Source organism: Callospermophilus lateralis, chromosome 2 (genome assembly GCF_048772815.1).
Source record: "Callospermophilus lateralis isolate mCalLat2 chromosome 2, mCalLat2.hap1, whole genome shotgun sequence".
In the NCBI taxonomy this organism is placed as follows: Eukaryota; Metazoa; Chordata; class Mammalia; order Rodentia; family Sciuridae; genus Callospermophilus; species Callospermophilus lateralis.
The window spans coordinates 109335007-109355896 of NC_135306.1; the positions used below are offsets into that span (position 1 = coordinate 109335007).

At 45.3% G+C, this 20890-nt stretch overlaps 3 protein-coding genes across 9 annotated transcripts in view; all 3 read right to left on the reverse strand.

The window, feature by feature from the left end:
- Window positions 1–821: 821 nt before the first annotated feature.
- On the reverse strand, window positions 822–5194 carry Tmem25 (transmembrane protein 25). Of its 5 annotated transcripts, XM_076843711.1 has the most exons (10): window positions 5163–5194; window positions 4544–4638; window positions 3973–4284; window positions 3294–3584; window positions 2953–3084; window positions 2677–2707; window positions 2419–2537; window positions 2222–2308; window positions 2022–2102; window positions 822–1028 (listed from the first exon to the last, which is right to left on the reverse strand). In XM_076843711.1, exons 2-9 carry the CDS (start codon window positions 4611–4613, stop codon window positions 2029–2031), a joined length of 1116 nt encoding a protein of 371 aa, XP_076699826.1. In that variant the 5' UTR covers window positions 4614–4638; window positions 5163–5194; the 3' UTR covers window positions 822–1028; window positions 2022–2028. The 5 variants fall into 5 exon arrangements, with proteins under 5 accessions (XP_076699826.1, XP_076699827.1, XP_076699825.1 ...); XM_076843712.1 differs by having other exon boundaries at window positions 822–2102; window positions 2419–2519; XM_076843710.1 differs by having other exon boundaries at window positions 822–2102.
- Window positions 5195–5431: 237 nt separating this feature from the next.
- Ttc36 (tetratricopeptide repeat domain 36) lies at window positions 5432–9188 on the reverse strand. The gene is made up of 3 exons (XM_076843715.1): window positions 9071–9188; window positions 7946–8134; window positions 5432–5717 (listed from the first exon to the last, which is right to left on the reverse strand). The coding sequence occupies exons 1-3, from the start codon at window positions 9186–9188 to the stop codon at window positions 5455–5457; spliced, it is 570 nt and encodes a 189-aa protein (XP_076699830.1). The 3' UTR covers window positions 5432–5454.
- Window positions 9189–9700: 512 nt separating this feature from the next.
- The window catches only part of Kmt2a (lysine methyltransferase 2A), an 84150-nt gene continuing 72960 nt past the window's right edge, over window positions 9701–20890 (reverse strand). For all 3 annotated transcript variants that reach the window (XM_076846352.2, XM_076846351.2, XM_076846350.2), the window contains 5 exons: window positions 17274–17452; window positions 17018–17121; window positions 16218–16301; window positions 15629–15758; window positions 9701–14777 (listed from right to left, as the gene is read on the reverse strand). In XM_076846352.2, coding sequence (XP_076702467.2) covers window positions 14502–14777; window positions 15629–15758; window positions 16218–16301; window positions 17018–17121; window positions 17274–17452 — 773 coding nt within the window. In that variant the 3' untranslated portion in view covers window positions 9701–14501. The remainder of the gene's footprint in view (window positions 14778–15628; window positions 15759–16217; window positions 16302–17017; window positions 17122–17273; window positions 17453–20890) is intronic.

Sequence of the window (20890 nt, forward strand, 5' to 3'; positions counted from 1 at the left end):
CATGATTCTACCCTTTTTGTCTAAATCACTTCCAGCACAGTTGTCTATGTTTCACATATGCCAATGCAATGAAGTCTCCATAAAAACCCAAAAGGACAGGGTTGAGAAAGCTTCCAAATATTGGAACAAATGGAAATTCCTGGAAGGTAGCATGCCTGGAGAGGGCATGGAAGCTCTGCATCCCTTCCCTCACCCTTCACCCTTCACCTCTCTTTGTCTATATCCTTTGATAGGAACTCAAATGCTCCATTAGGGTGCTTTTTTTAAAAAATATATATATTTATTTATTTTTATGTGGTGCTGAGAATCAAACCCAGTGCCTCACGCATGCCAGGCGAGCGTGCTACCACTTGAGCCACATCCCCAGCCCCTCTAGTAGGTTTTTAAGGAATAACCAGATGTCCCTGTTAAAGCTGAGACTCAGCACTCATAAATTTAGTCATTTCTCTTACTCATGATTTTTATGTTCTATGTCACTGCAAACACTGAATTAGCAGATTCTGATACATACAAAGGTGCATGCTGTATTTTCTCTACTGTGTGACTTAAAGACTTCATTTAAGGGCTAGGGGAAAGGCTAGGTGGTAGAGCACTTGCTTGGCATGCACAAAGCCCTGGGTTCCATCCCCAGCACTACAAAAAGAGTTTTTTTTTTTTTTTTTTTTTTTTTTTTTCATTTAAAAACATGTTTGACGAGCTAGAAATGTAGCTGAGGAGTGGAGTACTTTCCTAGCATGTGCAAAAGTTCTGGGTTCCATCCCCAATGCCACCAAAGTAGAAAAAAAAAAAAAAAGTCAAATGAAATAGAGACATTCATTCAGTCAAGTTTATTGAATTTTATTGTGTGCCAAGCACAGTCCTAGGCAGTAACATGAGAAAAATCACAAAATAAGATAGTAACAAGGGAAAAATATATTCTACATCTTGGTAATTTCTGGTTATTTTCATGTTGCTTTTCAAAGCATTCTTGGAACATTTGGGGATATGTGGTCTACCCCTAAAGCTTCTGTGTCCACTGTGTCCATCTCCTAAACAACAGAGGTTGGGCGGGATCAGTGAATTCCTTCTGATGGAACAGCCAGGGGTTGGTCACAGCTGGGATCCCACGGGTGGGGGAGGTTTACGCTGAGAGAAAACTGTCAATCCTGAGGGCTCAGGACACTCACAGTGAATAAAAGGAAGGCCAAATTTTTGGAAGTCAAGAGGGCTTTGGGGCCCTCTCTTGCCCCTCCCCGAGGGGATGTGCTTAAAGTGCTAACACTGTAAAAAATGATGCATAGCTTCTTGCTATTCCTGGCACCACCATACTTGCTATCCTGGGAACCACTCTCTTCCTTCCCAACTTGTGCTAACACCTGGCACTACATCACTGGAAGCCAGGCCAATGGGGAAGTCTAATGCCCGTTGAAGAGGGTCCAGTGTATAACCTGTGATGCCCAAGAGGAGGTGGGGCAAAGGAACACAGAAGGGCAGAGATGTATGCAGCAAAAGGGACTAATTTGTCCTTGGCCAGGGCCCCTGGGCCAGGGGTTGGCTCCTGTGCAAAGGGCAGTTTGGTTCTATGCAGCAGGCAGGGTATGAGATGTTCCTGAGGGAACAGAGCTGCATAGCACAGAAAGGACATCCAGGACATGCAGGGCCTCCCCCATGCCTACTGTACAAGGTGCTAAGGAGTACTGATATGGGGCATGTAGCCACACTCGGATGCTGGGTGATATCTGAACACACATGGCCAGAGCACCACTTGCTAAGGCCCAGTCATCACGTGTAGGCACCCAACCTGAGTTGGCACAGGGGCTTAGTTCTGGCTGGCAGTCTTGCCAATGATACCTGTGCTCCATGGGTCAGATCCCAGTGAAGCATATCTTGTGCATGAACAACAGGGGACCCCAGGGAGGAGACCCAGCAAGTGGCAGCTGCAAGGCCTCTTCATGCTAGCAGTATAGCCAGGCAGAGGATGACCTGGAAGAGGAGCAGGGGGTGTCCAGAGGATGGGGTGGGGTGGGGCACTCCCATCTCACCCTTAGCTCAGAGCCAGATCTCATCACTGCTCACACTGGACACTCGATAGATGTAGCTCAGCATTGGGAGGCGGATGAAGCCTGTGGGGTCAAAGATGCCCAGAGGACTCAGTTCTGGATGGCCCTTGGCACTCAGTGGTCCTTGGCACAGTACAGGGCTTGACTAAAGAAGAGGAAAATGGCAGGCCCTTCCCCAGTACCTCTGCTGGTGAGGAGGCCACCAGGCTCAGGGTCCAGAAGCTCTGGCCGGCTGCTGTTGCGAGCGATTGGCTGGTCTGCTTGTTTCCCTGTTTAAGAACAAAGGGGGTCGTGCCCAGGATGAGGAGTGTGCTTCATGGAACCTAACCCCTCTTTCAAAGCACTTCTGAGGATAAAGCAGGGTCACTCCTGGATGTACCTCTGGAATCTGGAGTGAGGTCATTGAGCTGAAGGTTGGATGGGAGGGACATGTTCTCCCGTGGCAGGCGCACATTGTTGAGTTTCAAGTTGTTGGAGTCACTACAGGATGTACAAAGGCTGAGACATGTGCTGTTGTCAGCAGCCACTGGCTCCTGCTTTGAGACCCATTCCAGGCCTCCTAAGAACTCCAGGTCCCCACCAGTCCCCAGCCTGTATTTAGGTTCAGCCCATTCAATTCAGTCCCATGAAGAGTTACCTAGAAATCAGAGATGGGCGCCGGGAGGGGCCTGTGGAGAAAGAAACTTCACTGATTCTCAGTGTACTCACCCTTTTTGGGTTCTGCCCTCTTGCCCTTTCACCTCTGATCCTCAGAAAAGTGATTTCAATGCCTAACTTTGGCCCCAAGACCAGAGTGCTATGCCACTTGCCAGAGATGACCTGTTCTGCCCAGCTCCACCTGCTGGCTGTCCCTGGTGTTCACCCCTCAACCTCCTGCCATTCCTCTAGCCACCCTCTGCCCCACTGCTCCTACCTTTGGTCTTCTTCTCTTTCCTGCAGACCAGGCAGGCCACCAAGGTGCTAAATCCTACTAGGGTGCCCAGGGCAAGCCCTCCAGCCACAACGATGCCCAGCAGTGGCACTTCCACCCGGGTGGCCAGGAGTCCTGCAGGTTGTCCATTGGTTAGATTCCAAATGGGTAGCACCCCCAACCTTGAGACACCATAAACTGAACTACTCTATCTTCCTTACCCAAGATGGCTGGGACAATTCATTCACAGCACCCACCCAAAGGGCAACAAGTCCTCCCATTTCTGAACCATGATCCCTGTGCCCACCTGAAGCTTTGCTGGGTCAGTTGTTAGCAAAGCTCACCTGGGGCCGGAAGCGAGGCACTGGTGACACCCACATCATTGGTGGCCACCACTGAGAGGTTATGTGCCAGGCTGCGGAGTTGCAGCTGAACAGTATGGTTGGTGAGCCAGGGATAGTTCTGAGCATCCAGCACCAGGAAGTCAGAGGTGTTGACAGTTATTGGCCCATCCTGGTCGATCCAGGTGACATTGGCAGGTGGGTTGGCACGTACCAGGGCAAAGAGGACAACCAGGAGGCCTGGACCTTGAGCTTCCTGGTACTTGGCTCCAACCTGGGCAATCTCCGGTTTAACTAGTGCAAAGCAGAGAACAGTACGCTCTCACCACAGCCCTTCATATTCTGGCCCTTTGTTCTCGAATCCAGATAGGAGCCAGAGGCCTGAACCTCTCTTTAGCCAAGGCACTGAGAAACAGGATGGCCAGGCCTATGCTTGAATCCTGGCCCTGCCTCTTACAACTTTTATAACCGTGGGCAAACTGCTTAACCACTTTGTGCTTCAGTTTTCCCATTTGTAAAATGGTAATACAGATAGTAATAATCCCTATAGGATTGCTGTGAGGATAAAGTGAGTTAATATTTGCAAAATGACAAGTGTTTGTTAAAAGTCCTGTGGAACAGCTTCCCCATGGCTGTTGGGGGACCAGGAACCTTTCTTCTTTCCCACCCCAGGAACACTCACATTGCACATTGAGGATGACAGAGGCGTTGGCTGACCGGCCACTGCCTGGGTCCTGTAGGGAGCAATTCAGCTCATGCTGGGCCCGTTGAGCAGTGACAGTAAAGGTGCTAGTGCCTCCAGAGAAGGCCTCCCCGCCCACACTCAGCAGTCTTGAGGTGCTGGCTTCCTGAAGCTGTCCATCCAGGTACCAGGCCAACTGGGGAATGCCAAGTCCCCCTGACACCCGGCAGGTGAAGGCATGGCGTTCATTCTCCCGAAGTGCCCGTTCAGCCCAGGTCTGACCATCAATTTGTGGCGCCAACTCCCCCCAACCTGGAACACAGCAGTCAGCCTTTGGGAGGAGCTGGGAGAAGGGCTGGTTTTGTGCTGTGACTAGGATGAGATTCCCTAGCTGAGGGGCAACAGGCCAAAAAAAACAGGGCACCTGGTTTCTCTCATTAGGGACTGGCTGGACCTAGGGTGGGTCAGTGGGAGGGAGGCACCTGGCTCAAATGTTAGATGCAGGCAAGGAGGGGAGGGATGGGGCTCTGATTTCCAGAAGTGCTTGGCCAAGGAATAAACAGGGATGTACCTGAGCTCAGAAGGGTTGGCAGGAGCAGCAGTGTGTGCGGGAGGGTAGCTGGGCCCTGAGGCAGCCCCATGGTGGCCGGGCCTGGGCCCAGGCTGCTGAGAGAAGGGGGCAGACCTGGTGTCAGCTAGGTAAAAGCAGACAGGCCTAGCAATTCTTTCAGGAATTTACTCCCCCAAACCAAAAAGGCCCATACACGCAAACATGAATGTAGACTGGCTCTCGGTGGCAAAGGCGCGGCACCTTCAGCAAAGCCCAAAGGCACATACCTAGATACCCTACGAGCACAGAATCCAGCACTGAACTGCCAGAGACAAACAGCACACATCCGCAAATACACAGAAGCAAAAATCAACCCAGCAGCCGCACCATACGTATATGCGCGCGCAACACACACACACACACACACACACACACACACACACACACACACTCTGCGTCTACATATGCCCCTCCCCCAAAGGGATCGCCCTTCTCCCGACCCAGTCCTCTCCGGCGGCCTTCCCCCTCCCATCTCTCGTCCTATACCCCTTTCCCCATTCCGACTGATTGCTCAGGTGGACTCGGATCTCGGATGCCGGGATCGCTGAAGCATCCTTCCCCCGCCTCTCAGGCAGCTCACCTGGCTCCCTCCCGAGTGCAGCCAGAGCAACTGCTCAGGTCTGCAGAGCACCGCGGTCCGCTGAGAGGGCGGGGCCTGCGCCAGGCAGAGCCAATCAATGCCCGACCTCGGGCAGGTGGGCGGCCGTTCTTTCACTGCTCGGCGAGCGCTCAGGGCCCGTGAGGGGTTCACCTCAGTGCCGGCTCCCCGTACGTGGGCGCGTGGGTAGGATGCAGAAGCATAAGCAGGTGCAGTGGGTGAGGCTCCGCAGCTTTATTGATTCAGGCCCCCTCCCGTCCCCGGACTGACGAGTTCAGCGCCCATTGCGGGGACTGCGCAGCTGCCCCATCATGTCGGCCAGCATGCGGTTGCACAGCGCGGCGTACGGGTTGAGCAGCACAAGCTGGCGCCGCGCGAAGGGACTGCCCAGCCGTGCTGCCTGCTCGAAGTCCCTACGGGCGTCGTCGTCTCGGCCCTGCAGCCGCGCCAGGAGCCCTCGCTGCACGAAGCCTTGGCGGGCGGCGCGACCCCGGCCGCCACTCAGCGCCAGGGCGCGGTCCAGGTCCGCCTGGGCACCTGCGATTGGGTGAGCTGGGGTTATTGGCGCGGCCTGGCAGCCTGGCGCGCGAGCCCCCGCCCACCTGCTGCAGCGCGGTTGGGAGGAAAAAAAACCGGGGATCATCACTGAGGTTGGGCAAATGTCTGAGCTGATTGGAGGGGATTGTTGTTCCTGAAGCCTGGAAGGACTGAGAAGACTTGTCCTGGACTGCACCACCACTTAGGGGCAGAGCTGGTACGAAGTTCATGTTTTGCCTTATTCTTATTATTTTCCACCATAGTTACACCGAAAATGAGTGGAGGACTTTGCTCACCATATTAGTGAATCTGTCCTATTGACTCCGCAAATAGTGGGTCGTTCATTTCACATATAAGTTACAAAACATTTACTGTGTGTCACTGACTGAATCCCGGAGTTTAAAAACGTCATTAGCTGCACAACTGTTTCTTAGGCTTTTCCTTTTGTTGGTTTTCTTTTCTTTTCTTTTCCATTGAACACTTCAGAACAGCTGCTCCCAGGGTTGGGGATGTAGCTCAGTGGTAGAGCACTTTTTCTAGCATGTTCAAAGCTTTGGTTCTAGCCCCACTACCACAAAACTATTACAACAAAACAATCAGTTTCTTGCTTCTTTATTTCCATTTTTTGATTATCTCTATGATCTTCCTTTTTGTACTTAATTTCTTTGGAAGGAGGTCATGGAGCCAGAGCTATCCTGCAGTGTTTTTGTTAATATTCTCATAAAATACTTGGATTGAACACTAAAAGGGGGCTATTGGGGAATTCTCCATTGTTCCCAGAATGTAGTCCAAATTCTCAAACCTGGTATTCCTGACCCCAGGAACTCCTCCACCACCACTAGTCCTAAGAATCACTAAGCTCCTTGCTAGGCTTCTGTAGTTTCCACCTTTGCATCAGCCTGACTTGTGGTCCCCAACATGACCCCTTCTGTCCCATTGTTCCCACGGTGGCTGGAGTGACTGAAAGCAGCTGATTTGATCTAGTCACCACCAACAACCCTCCTACAGTGAAACCCATGTTTTCAAGACTCAGTCCTATGAGGGCTTGTCAGACACTCCCAGCCCACTTCCTGCTCCAGACAGCCTGGAGATTTGAAATTCCCCAGAGGGAACCTATGCATGCCTTCAGGGTCCCTACAGACAGTAACCTTTTCTGAAGCCTTCCCACTTGCCCAGCTAACTCCCACAACTCCCACTCATTCTTCAAAACTTTGGTTGGAGAACAGGTCCCATGCTGACCCTTCTTGAATTTGCCTGCCAATAACCTGATTACACATCTGCTGTGCCTGCTGGAGTGAGCTCCTGAGGAGCAGTATCATGCAGGGTTAAGAACCAACCACTGGCACAGTGGTACACATCTGTAATCCCAGTGTCTTGGGAGGCAGAGGCAGGAGAATCGTGAGTTCAAAGCCAGCCTCAGCAAAAGCTGGGCACTAAGCAATTCAGTGAGACCTGTCTCTAAGTAAAATACAAAATAGGGCTGGGGGATATGGCTCAGTGGTTGAGTGTCCCTGAGTTCAATCCCTGGTACCCACAAAAAAAAAAAAAAAAAAAAAAGTACCTACCACCTGGATTAAGTCCCAGCTCTGCCACTTCCTGGCTAGGGGATACTGGGCAAGTTAATCTCTGCATGCTTTAGTTTCATTTTGAAAATGGGGATAACAATATCTTACTATAACCTATGTGTGAAGTGTTTAATGCCTAGCAGTAGTAACTACTATATAAATGTTAGCTCTTAATAGCACATCTTTTTCTTCTTTTTATAGTACTGGAAATTGAACTGAGGGTCTTCCATATGCTAGGCAAGCACTCTACCACTGAATTATATCCTCAGACCTTTTAAATTTTGACGTGGGGACACTCTAAATTGCAGAGTCTGACCTCAAACTTGTGATCCTCTTACCTCTGCCTACTGAGTAGCTGGGATTACAGGTATACAGCGATGCACAGACCCAAATAGTGCATCTTTATGTTCTCAGCACAGCCTAGGGTCACACAGTAGGCTCTCATTAAATATTCCTTAAATTAATGAATGGAATGCAGTCTCTTCTTTCACAATGGCCTTGAGATTACAGGGCCCATACCACATCTCAGGCTTTTTAGGTAAGAACACAAGCTCCAGAGGGATTTGATGACTCCTGGTCCCTGTTCCCCCATCAACAACCAATTCATTTGTCTGTGCTCTTCAGGGGCCCCTTCTGCAGAGGCTCCTGGGCATTACCCCTCACCTGCCGTATCTCCCTGGAGCCTCCGGGCCTGGGCACGATTGTTGTAGGCTGAGGCTCTCTCAGGCAGCAGGCAGATGGCTTGGCCAAACCTTTCCAGGGCTGTGCTGAGGTCCCCAGCCTCTGCTGCTATCACTCCCTGAAGCTCTAGGGCCTTAGATTGCTCCAGCTGTGCTCCAGGGAAAACTCCATCTGTGCCAGGGAAGAAGCCAGGTGGGGTTACAGGATCGATGTGCAGTTGAGAACAACAACAAAAAGCCTCTCAGAATTTGTAATCTGGAGACCTGAGCCAGAAATGATTGGGTGTGTGTCACAGCAGGAGTAATTTCATTGTTTGTGGCAGGTGGAGCTGAGGTCACCAAGTCTGGGAGTAAGCACTAAGTTTCAAAGGGACCTGGGAAAGGGACCTCAGATGGCTACCCATGGCCAAGAGAATGAAGACCAAACTCCTTTACCTGTAGGTCAGTAACTAGTCATAGTCCCTGAGTTGCAGAGCTTGAATTTGAACCCTGGTTCTTCTGGCTCTTAAGTCTGTCCTCAGCTCTGCTTTACTGCCTCCTACTCAAAGCCTGCCAGGACATTACCAGATGGTGAAAATACTCTAATTTTTACCATGAAGTTTCAGTAAGGCTTAGGCTTCTTTCTCTAGAAATAAGATCAGTTCTGCACTAGGGACCAGTGAAGATGCACTCCCTCATCAGAAGAGTTAGCTAGTAAGAACATTTAACAAGTGCTTGTTGGAATCATGAAACTCAACCCCTACCCACTGCCCTACTTCTGCCCTCCATTCCATGGAGTATGACATTGTTATAGCAAAGATTTGAGAGTTTAATATCACTCAAGACTATTAAGCCTGGATATGGAAAGAAGTAAGTGGTAAGTTCAGAGGTGTGAGGGGGTAATGGACTTGAGAAATCTTGGCCTTCTTCTCTTGACAGAGTTTCTGTTGCCAACCCCACTTCTTGGGACACTAAGGATCAGTCAGCTTCTGATTTGAATCTCAAACCATAATCCAAGGGGTGGAACAAGCAGCCCCGCATCATCCCTTCCCTCTCTCATCATGGGAAGGTGGGTGGGGGCAGTGGGCCAGCTTATGTGAAGTGTCACACACCAAGGTCAAATGCTCACCTTCATCTGCTTCTTCCTTCTCTGCTTCCTCTCCCAGGTCAAACCCAAAAACATCTCCAAATGGGGTATCAGGGTTGAAGATGGCCTGCAACACAGCCTGATCATTTGGGGTCCCCATGGTGCTCAATGCCTAAGTTCCAAAAGGTGACTCAGGATAAGAGGGAAGAAGGAATGAGGGCTGAGCCTCTAGCAGGCAGTTTATATAAAAGGGGAGGCTCTGCCTGGGGACCACCCCCATGAGGAATGTCTCTCATTCCTTAGCTTTGATGTGTCAGCTCACCCCCCCTTGGCCTGGGGTTATTGACCCCTGGCATGGCAGAATATCTATAATTATTTCTCAACTGAACCTAGCCTCCAACACAGAATAAACAAATCTAGTTCCAGCCTTAAGGTGGAGTGGAGCAAAGAGAAAGTGTTGAAATGTTTTTATTTTATTATATTCACAGTATCTTAGAAGTCGTATTTGACCTCCCCTGGATAAAAGAGGGGGGATATGTAGAAAGTTAAGAACTATTCCCTTGTCCTCTTGACTCCTTGCTCATATCCAGAATGTTAAATTAGGTCCTGAACATACATCATTGCTAAGGGAATAAAATCCTGCAATTAGAGAACCAGTGTGTGTGGGACCTGAAGGTGGCTAAGGGGAACGATTCAGTGATACCATCTTAAAACACAGCCCTGTGGAAGGTACTCTGTGATCAGGTCACAGTCCACACCTCTCCCCCTTTCTCCACCCATCAAGGCCAAAAGGAAGTTCAACTATGTGCAGCAATAAACTTGACATGTTTATTAATTAAACTATCACTTAAATAAAAAAAAGTGCATAGAAAATAAACATGTTTAAAAACTCCTTTTTTTTTTTACAACTATGTACACTTTTTTACTTTTACATTCAGTCTTTCGTAGAGAGCTTTCAGCATTATTATTTTTTGAACTATTAAAGTATTTTCCTTCATCCCTGTCACAGGGAGTTAACACTGATGGACTTTAGACACATTTTCCTTTTTTTTTTTTTTTTTTTTCTATTTTTCTCTAACCAGAAGCTTGGAAGAACACAAGGAAAAAAAAAAAAAAAAAAAACGAAACAAAACAAAAGATCTGTTATACATGATAAAGTTGTCAAGAAATGTCTTATTTCTAGAAAAGAAGCTTGTCATCTGTTGAGCTCTTGAAACAATTATTCAACTACCTGTATTTACTAAAGAGACTGTTAAAAGTTCAATAAAAGAAACACCACAAGTCTATTTTCTTGGTTGAAAGACAGAACTAGAGTACCTCGGAACAAGATACCAGGAAAGCACAGAACACAATTTTCCCCTAAATGCAGGTGGTAACCCCAACATTCATAACCAAAAATAGAGAAACAAGGAGCACAGGTGCTGACTGGCAACGTTCATGGGCAGGAAAATCCAGGTGACACCATTTCTGCATCGCTCTGATCCTAGGAATGGCCTATTTTATCGTCCCTTTGTGGTTTGGGGTTCCCCATTAGAGAATCAGAGGAACGCTGGCCTGATGTTTTCCTGCCACTACTAGCAACTGCAACACAATCCTTATCTATAGTGTTAAGAGAATTAAAAGCCATGGACTGAACTAGGCTTTGTTACATGGTGCATTACTATATTAGTTCCTATATATATCATATTTATATTTATTTGAAAACCAAAACAAAAAGGTTGCAAGTTTTTCAGAGTGTGAGACTTGACTGGTATTCATGATTCGGCACAAAACCATCTGCTCAATAACCTTGTATTGCTTTAAAATGAAGGAAATGAAACAAAATTACACCCAGCCCTTTGCAATGACCCGCTTTTCCTTAAAAACAAAAGCAACTTAGTTTATATGAAAAAGAATCCCAAATCAAACTTAAAAGTTAACATCTGACAAGGTTTTCACCTTTAGTATTTTCAGATATTTGATTGAACAAGTCAGTCTTTTAGAAAGATACATTCATTAAAAGTGTGTGTGTGTGTGTATGTGTTGTTGTATATATTTTTTTTTCTTTTTTTTTTTAAACTCAAGATGGCTGCATGGCGCTCACTGCATTGGCGGGGGGGGGGTGGGGGGTTGACAGAGGAAAGCAGGGTGGTGGGCTGGGTCCTGGCAAAAGGAGTCTGGATGAAAATTTATAGTGCCAGGGCTTCCCCTTAATTCTGGTTATTGGTCTAAAAACAGGAAGAGGGGTTGTGTTGGACATGGTGGGTACCAACAGAGGGAGCCAAGGGACCAGGTTCTGGCCAAAGGGTCAGTGCCATGCAGCTATTCTGGTTACACAGTTGTTACTGGCCACCAGGAAATGCAGCCACAACAGGTTCTAGCAGCAAAGCGTTGAGTGAGCTGGCTCTCACTGAGAACTGACCAGGTTTGCAGCTGTTATTCCTTAGGGATCTGAGGTGCCCCTTGGGGGATTCTTGGGAATGACCCACCACAATTCCTCAATCTGCATTTCTGTGAGAAAATTCCCTTGGTCACTTTCTAAACAAACTCACGACATGCCGTTTTGCCTCATTCCCTCCCACAGGGAAACCTTAGCTTATCCTCCAAGTTGCTGGCAGGTATGCTGACATTTTGGCAATGGACTCAAGGCTGAGCTGTTAAGAGGGATTTCTCATTTCTGTGGTTGACGGTTGGGGGTGGAAAGGCAAGGCAAACCATCTGCAGCTGGCAGGAGAAGGAAAGGTGTAGGTTCCTCCCCTGACCTCAGGGTTTGGGATTATAGAAAGAGGAGGAGGAGGGGGCTCACAGTACAGCATGGCCTAGCAGGGCAGTAACTAGGTCTATTTAGCTGAGTTTCCCCCACCCTCAGACTGGCCTTTGGGTCTTTCTCAAGGTGAATTAATGACCCATCAGTGCATTATTCATTTCAGTAACAAATGCAGCTTAAGGTTTTTTTTTTTTTTTTTTTCTTAAAAACAAAAATAGGAATACAAGGATTTACAAAAAAACCTCACACAGTGCAATAATAAAGGAAACCAGACACTAGTGGAACCCCTAGGGCCACTGCATCTTGTTCATGGGCAAAAGGAGGAAGGGAGGTGAGGTCTGGGTAGAGTGCTTTTCCCCAGTCCCCTGCTGGCACTTCTCCATGATGACAAGAAATTCTGCCATCCTGGCCACAGTGCTGGGCTCCCCTGCATGACAGTGGAAATAGTGACAATGTTCCAGCAAAGCCACCAGACAAAGTTCTTAAGGTCACAGAAGGAAAGGGAGCCCAGGATGGAAGGCACAGCAGAGCCTTAAGTCCTGGGGCAGAGAGTGCTGGGCTGAGTCGTATTGCTTTGCTAGACTTAACAGAGGAATGGGCTTCTTGTGGCAAGAAAAGGGTGCCCCAGCCTCTACTTGGACTGCACTACTCTGAAACCTTGTGGCAGGGGCAGAGAAAAATCTGCTTTATCGTGAGTGGTCAGACTGTGCTTCAGTTTCAACGGGCTGCCCCAAAAGAGGGCACAAGGGAATCAATGGGTTCTTTGCAGATATGAGGACTTGGTGGGCAGAAGGAAAGGAAAGGAGGTGATCTATGAGGCAGATGATGATGAAGAATGTCAAGGTGCATTCAACTTGTTAGTTGCTAACTCTGAAGTAGTAAAGATGAGGGAAACGCAAAAGAGCACTGCCTTTCACTACTCTGGAGTCAGTGCTAGAGACAGAGGGACAGTGTGGGAAAGAAGAGAAGAAACTGGTGTGTTAACATATTATAGTAGCCTTTTGAGGAGCTTCAGTGTGGAAGGAGGAGAGTGGCTTAATGGAGCTGGGTGACCTTCCTTCTCCATTATGTCAAAGAGCAAACCCAGGGAACATTACGTCAACAGGGCACAAACAAGCTACACATGAAACAACAAAAAGTACACCTTCCAGGGGGAAGTTGGGCAGGAAAAAAACCAGACTTTGTGTACAGCTGAATATTTTCTCTAACTTCATCCTATGAAAATAAAAAATTATTAAAAACCGATCTTCTTTTAAATTAGGATAATACCGCGGTTTAAAAAATAGCCTTGTCATAAGTGCTTCTCCCTATGAAGTGCTTCTCATAGAAAAATATACAAAATATATTTACATTTATAAAACCTTAAATAGTAAACTGTAAACAGAACAGAGTAAAATCCAATGACTTAATTTAACAGGTTCAGGACTGTCTTGGGGGAAGGAAGAGGAGAAACATTTGATGCTATTTTGACGACATCCTAAGGAGTAATCAGGGCAGTAGTGTCATTTAATTTACTTCATCCATGGATTGCGCACAGGTGGCAGAGGTCCCTCAACACAAGGTGGTCTAGTCCCCAAGTTTTGGGCCTGGAAATCTGATTAGTGTTCTGCCGTCAATTGGTCACTGACCATTTAGAAATTAAGTCTTCCTATGTCTTAACAAGGGGAAAACAAAGTAACCATGCCCTAGGAATGGGGCCCAGAGGTTGTCCTGGTTGTGACACTCTGGTTGTTGCATGATCAAATCCTATTTAAATAACCTTTATCCGTTTCTAAAAAATCATGCTACATATATTTCTTTAAAACTCTCAGAGGAGCTTTATGAAAACTTCTCCAAATTCTGTCTGGTTATGGCCAATGGCTCCTGTCCACTTCCCCACCTGGAGTGCTTACAGGCTCAGGGAACTTTTTGTAGGCACATCCTACGCCCAACAGGGAGTGTCCTTGAGCAGGGAGTCAATCTCCCCTACCACCCAGAAAGAAATGGAAAGCAGTGGGATGAAGGACAGGGAAAGGGAAGAAAGTAGAGTGAAGAGAAGGAATGGAAGAGGGAAGCCGCTCCTACTGTCAAGAAAGGTAATTGGCTGAGATAAGGCTCACTGGGGTAACACTCCCACTCAAAGCCCACAGGCTCAATGTTTGGTAATTAATTGGCACAACCCCAAGACAGCCTTTTGACACCAGAGGTGCTAGGAATCTTGTCTCCCAACTGGAAGTGAACTCTTAAGTGAGAAGATAGTAGGGAAAAATCACCAGACCTTCTCTATTTGTTCAACAGACGGCCACACTTGGGGCCTGATGAGCAAACTATTAGGTATCCAACCAGCCCTGCATCTGGGGTCTTGCCTGACCCCTCACTTATAGTGTTTGGGAATGGGCCAAGACAAGGATGACAACTTGTTCTGAGATGCTCAGGCCTCATCTACCATATAACTAACCCTCTATAGGCTCCTTCCAGACAAATCTCCTAGGGAACCTGTATCCCACTTTTAATAGCAAACAGGGGCCCTAGGAAAAAGCCAATCAAGGATCTTCAAGACCTCCTCTCTTCCCCAGGACTACGATCACATTATGATGTGAATATGGGACATAAGGGTGTGAAGCCATCATGGAGGCCCCTCAATTGTGCCCGCTCAATCCTGGAGCTCCTAGATGCTGGAAAAGGCCTTAGCATTGCTTTGGATGGCCCTGAGTCCTAGGACTCCAGCACAGTGGGAGGAGAGCAGCTTTAATTTAGGAACTTCCGGCACTTCTTGGCGCCACAGTTGCAGGGCAGCTTGTTGCTCGCATCCTCAATAGGAAACTTATAGTCATAAGTGAGTTCCTCTCCACGGTAGATTTTACGCATGGCAAAGATGACAATGTGCTTCTGCCCATCAATGTTGATGACCCGAGAGTAGCAGTTAGGCTCACATGAGTGGTTGATGAAGCGTGCAGCATTTCCATGCATTGTGGCATCTACCACCTCTGAGTCATCAATTCGGAACATGTAGCAACCAATGCCCTATACACACGGGAGAAAGAAGAATATGTTATTTATTTATTTTTGGTGCTAGGATTGAACTCAAAGCTTTGTATATGTTAGGTAAGCACTCTTCCTACTGAGCTACATTCGCCGTCCTTTTCTTTATTTTTGCAGTATTGTGAATTGAACCCAGGGGCGCTCTATTACTGAGCAACATCCCCCCCCACCCCCCGCGCCTTTTAATTTTATTTTGAGACACAGTCTAAGTTGCTGATGCTGGCCTGCGACTTGCAATCCTCCTGCCTCAGCCACAGCCACGGCCACGGATGAGCAGGTTTTTTACTAACTTATCCAGATTTCTCTCTGTTCATACCCTTCAATACTTCCAGGAGGGGTTCCCAGACTACAGGCACTAGACTAGAGGTTTCTTAATGTCTTCACAGGAAAGATAAACCTAAACTTATGTAGCTATGTACTCTCCCACCCCCAGTATGGGAGATTGAACCCAGGGGTTACTCTACCACTGAGCTACACCCCTGGGACTTTTTATTTTGGGAAGGTCTTGTTAAATTGCCCTAGCTGCCTTCAAACTTGCACTCCTCCTGCTCAGCTTCCTAATTTGCTGAGATTACAAGGGTATGCACTGTGTCACCCTACCTATGTGCTTTTAATCCTGGGATACACTCAGACAAATCTTCAGAGAGAATCTCTGTGTACTAATCCTTAAAGTGGATTCTGAACTTTTATAGGGCCCATTATAAGTTTCAGAGATTTTAAATGCTTTTTTAAAAAGTCTTTGAACTGACAGAATACAGAATTCCTTATGGGACAGTTGATAGACCCTTCCTACAATAAAAGAAAGAACTAAGAGAGTACTCTGGGAGCCTCACCTTGCTATCATAATACTTCTCCCGCTTGTCAGTCTGGATGGAGCGGATGACGTTGCCAGCATACTCAATGACCATCTCTCCAGCATCTATGTTTCTCTTGCAGAAAAGCCCCCGGCCATGGATGGGAGACCTAGGACAGAAGGTGGAACAAAGAGCAGGCACAGAGCTTCAAGTAAGGTTAAGTGAATGAACAAACAATCGTGAACTCTAGACCTATTAATTCTGCAGGAAAGACAGACACTTGAGAGAGAGAGAAAGAGAGAGAGAGAGAGAGAGAGAGAGAGAGAGAGAGAGAGAGAGAGAGAGAAAGATTTGGATCCCACCTGATTTATGTATTAGCTATGCCAATGGATGGCCAAAGATTAAAAATTTCTCCATTCTGTATCCCACTAGAAGTAGAAGCAGTCTAATTGTGTCAAGTTCCTTGTTCAACACAAGGAGTGCCAGGTAGGTCCCAGGATATCAGGTTTAGTTAAAAATATTTATAAAAACCTTGCTGAATGAAGAAGGTAAGTCCAGTATTTGATCCTCTTTATTTTAGAAAACTTTTATTAGTTTTCTGTAATTATTTCTAGGATTTTAGCCATACCTGTAGACACCAACTGCTTCCTTAGATGTCTTTTTTAAGTGCCGGAAACGCATAGGCATTGGCAGGTCCATGCTAGTTGCCCTCCTAAAAGACAAGGCACATTACTAATGAATTCTCTTCAGGAAATGTTTTCTGTCTTGAATCAAAGTATCCTAGAGAATATGAATATACTGGTTGATCAATGCCAGCATAATAAATGCCTAATAAAATGTACTCCTCCCCTTTTAGTACTAGGGATCAAACCCAGGGGTGCTTTACCACTGAGTCACATCCCCAACCCTTTCTATTTCTTGTTTTGAGACAGGGTCTCACCAAATTGCTGAGGTTGGCCTGGAACTTGCAATTCTCCTGCCTCAGCCTCCTGAGACACTAGGATTACATGCCTGGCTGAGGCCCATTTTTAATATATACAACAGTATTTTCTGACCATGATGACTATGGTGGTGAGACATCTAAAACTGATAGCACAGACTATAAAGTAAATATGCTTCTTAAAAAAAAAAAAAAGAGGGCTAGGATTGTGGCTCAGCAGTAGAGCACTCGCCTAGCATGTGCAAGGCCCTTGGTTCGATCCTCAGCACCACATAAAAATAAGTAAATAAAATAAAAAGAAAGAAAATATGCACCTTATAATTATTAAGTTTCTTCTAACTTATATTCCTCTCTTTACTAGCTTGTTACTATTACTGCTTCAGTCTTCTTCAATGTAGCCAGGAAACTGTGATTCATGAAAAACTACACAGTGCCCTGAAACACTTAGGTAAAAGGAAAGAAGGGTAACCTCTCCATGTAAGACCTACCGAGCTGACTTTAGCTGTACCTCTTCCTCTTCCTCATCGTTTGGGTTGTATTCAGGTGGCTGTCGATGTTTAGAAGCCAGGAAGTTAAACATGTCAAATGCTGACTTCCTGGAGTCAAAAGATCAAAACACATTTAGAGAAATGCTTTAATAAAGTAGTATGTAAGACAGTGGTATCATCACTGGAAATCTCAGAGTGCATGGGGAAATAATTTTATTATTAGATAACTCCAAACTGTTTCCACAAAAAAAGAAACTTGCCTCAGGTGGACTTCAGCCCTGGCTGAGCCATGAGGGTTTAAGGGGGGTTCATTGGCCTCCTCAGGTTTGTGGAAACGGAATTTATAATTCCGACAGTGCTTGGCACCAGATAGCTGCTCAATCAGGAATACAACTGCATCGTGGAGAATCCCCAGCATCCTCAAACCGTTAACACCTGTAGAACAAAAGGCACCTAGATGGTGAGGCATGCAGCCAACAGGAAACTGCACAGAACTAATGAAATGCCTGTGTAGAGAGAAACTCTGCCAGAGTATGCTCAAGAAATCAGCATTAGATAGCTGTTAAAATAATGCTGGTACAGATATATCAATACTGAAAACGTTCATGATAGATGGCTAAGGGAAAAAGTATGCCACCAAACTGAACTGTTTTCTATATGCTCTATAGCCACCTAAGGCAGGAGTTACTAGCTGCTGCTGCTACTATTTTGTGATACTAGGGATTGAACCCAGGGCATTGTGCATAACAGGCAAGTACTCTACCATTGAGCTATACCCCCAGCTCATTACTAACTTCATTTTAAGGGGAGTAGACCTAGTCTCAGAATTTAATACACCCAAGATCAAAGAACTAGTGTGTCAAGATTTAAACCTTAGATTGTATAACTCTAAATACAATTCCATTTTTATTTATAAGCAATGGAGTACATAGGTTCTGTAAGCTGATAGGTACACAGGTATCTCAATAATTTTTGAAAGGAATATTAGCCACATCACTAACAGCACAGAACTTTTCTGTGATGTATAGTGAATGCAGGGAGTAACACACTTAATAGTTTCTTTGTTTTTTGCTCAGTTTCAGATATGTGCACAAACCACACAAGGTGAAAAATGTAAAGCTTTAGTAGAAAGTATTGTGGGAACTCTTAGAGGGAACAATCTATATAGTCAAATACCACACAACAATGCTTCAGTCAACAACAGACAATTTTTTTTTTTTTTTTGTAGTTGTACATGGACAGAATGCCTTTATTTTATTTGTTTATTTTTATGTGGTGCTGACGATCAAACCCAAAGCCTCACACGAGCTAGGCAAGCGCTCTGCCACTGCACCCCAGCCCGAAAACAACACATTTGATGGCAAATATGATGGTGGTCTCCTGACATTGCATTGGAGCTGAAATATTCCTACCCCCCAATGACAAAGCAGCTAACATAACAACCATCATAGCGCCATGTTCCGTGTCTGTGGTGATGCAAATCTCCACAAACCTACTGCACTGCTTGTCACATAAAAGTATAGCATATACAATTATGTACAGTACAGAATACTTGATAATGATAATAAATGACGATTACTGGTCTATGCATTTACTCTCCTATACTTTTTAGTGTTATTTTGGACTGGATTCCTACTTATTAAAAAAAAAAAAGTTAATTTTAAAACAGCCTACTGCAGGCCCCTCAGAAGGCATTCCAGAAGGTCTTGTTCTCATAAAAAAAGGATAGCTTCATGTGTTACTGCCCTTAAGTACTTCCAGTAGGACAAGATCTGAAGGTGGAAAACAGCCTGTGGTGATGTGTGTGTTTATAAAGTTTTTTTTTTTTGGTGGTGCTGGGGATTGAACCCAGGGCCTTGTGTATGCGAGGCAAGTACTCTACCAACTAAGCTATATCCCCAGGCCCTAGTCTTTTTTTTTTTTTAAATATTTGTTTTTCAGTTGTAGTTGGACACAATACTTTTATTTTATTTATTTCTATGTGGTACTGAGGATCGAACCCAGGGCCTCGCACATGCTAGGCGAGTGCTCCACCCCTGAGCCACAACCCCACCCTAGATAGTTTTTTTAACACAAAACCTTTTAAAATTTTAAAATAGAAAAAAAATTAAAGAATAAGGATATGGAGAAAAATATTTTTAATATAGCTGTATAACATATATTAAGATCTAAAAGTTAAAGTAAAAAAAGTTACAGCAATATGGGGGAGATGACAAGAAAAAAATTATAGTTAAGGTTATTTATTATAGAAGATAAATACTTTTTATCTCCATTTTTTAATGTTGGGGATTGAACTCAAGGGCTCACACATGTTAAGTATAATGTATTCTATAAGTATAATCAAGCTTCACCCCCTGCTCAAGAAAAAATAATTAAAAATAAATTTAGGGCTGGAGATATGGCTCAAGCGGTAGCACGCTCGCCTGGCATGCGTGTGGCCCAGGTTCGATCCTCAGCACCACATACAAACAAAGATGTTGTGTCCGCTGAAAACTAAAAAATAAATATTAAAAAATTCTCTCTCTCTTTTTTTTTTTTAAAAAAAAGAAGGCTTTAAAAAAATAAATAAATTTAGTATAGACTAAGTTACAGATTTTATAAAGTCTACAATTATGTCGTAAGCTTTTACATGCACTCACTACTCAAACTATTGTATCAGTCAATCCTGATGCTTTGGACTTTTTGTAATGCAAGATGATAAATTATCTTACTGTTTAAATCACTTAAGAGTTGGAGTTTCCATATGTACAGAACATAATGGTCAAAAAAGGACAAAGAGGTGACTCTGAGCAGAAACTTGAAGGATTAATAGGAGTTTGTCAAGCACAAAAGAGAAATTGGGGAAGACAAGAGATGAAGGAGAGCAGGCAACATTCCTGGTGGGGGAACGGCATGAACCATGGTATGCTAATGTGAAAACATGTAATGTACATAGTAATAATTATTAGGGTACACAGGTTAAAAATTCAGCTTTCTCAGCCCTGAGCCCTGAGATTCTGATCCACATTTTCAGACCACACATTAAGACACACTGATGGATCTGAACAGAGGACCCTGAATGGTGAGGAAAGTGGTGAGAGCTTAAGCCGAACAGATGGTGCAGGCTGAGCAGGATCTTATCATGCGAGGATTCAAACTGGAAACCTTAGGAGAGCAGGGCCAATAAACTTCTACACAGGATTATATCCTTAGTGCTCACCATGGTGCTGGGCACATCACAGATGTTCAATACCTATTTATTAACAATAAATACTTAAAGAGATGAAGATTTTGGGGCTGGAGTTGTGGCTCGGTGGTAGAGCACTTGCTTCAAATGTGTAAGGCACTGGGCTTGATTCTTAGCACCTCATATAAACAAATGAATAAAATAAAGGTCCATCAACAACTAAAAAAAATAAATAAAGAGAGATAGAGATAGATAGAGAGAGAGAGAGAGAGAGATTTGAAGATTTTGTTCTACAACCAGTATGTTTGTAAACAGTAAAAGGATTTTGAGATTCCTCTGATGACAACAAATACTATACAGAAGGAGAAAAGGGAGTCTGAGGCACTAGTTATAAGGTATCTTAACATTACAGGTGAAAAAATATTGGGGAAGAAAAACAGATGGGAATGATGAAGAAAATAAGGATGTCAGAATTGAATGGAGTTGTCTGAGTTGAGCTCTGGGGAATGGTGGAACAGCAGAAGGACTGAATCACAGGTACAATGTGAGAACATGAGAACTGCTGAACAAGACCAGGGAATATGCAGAGTGAGAAGAAGAAGCCGGGCACCCAGGAAAATCCTAACTTTTTCTTAACTCATTTGCCATCTGTTCTTTTAAAAAATTAAATGTAATTGAGCTAGTTTTTTAAAAAATTGTAAGTAAGG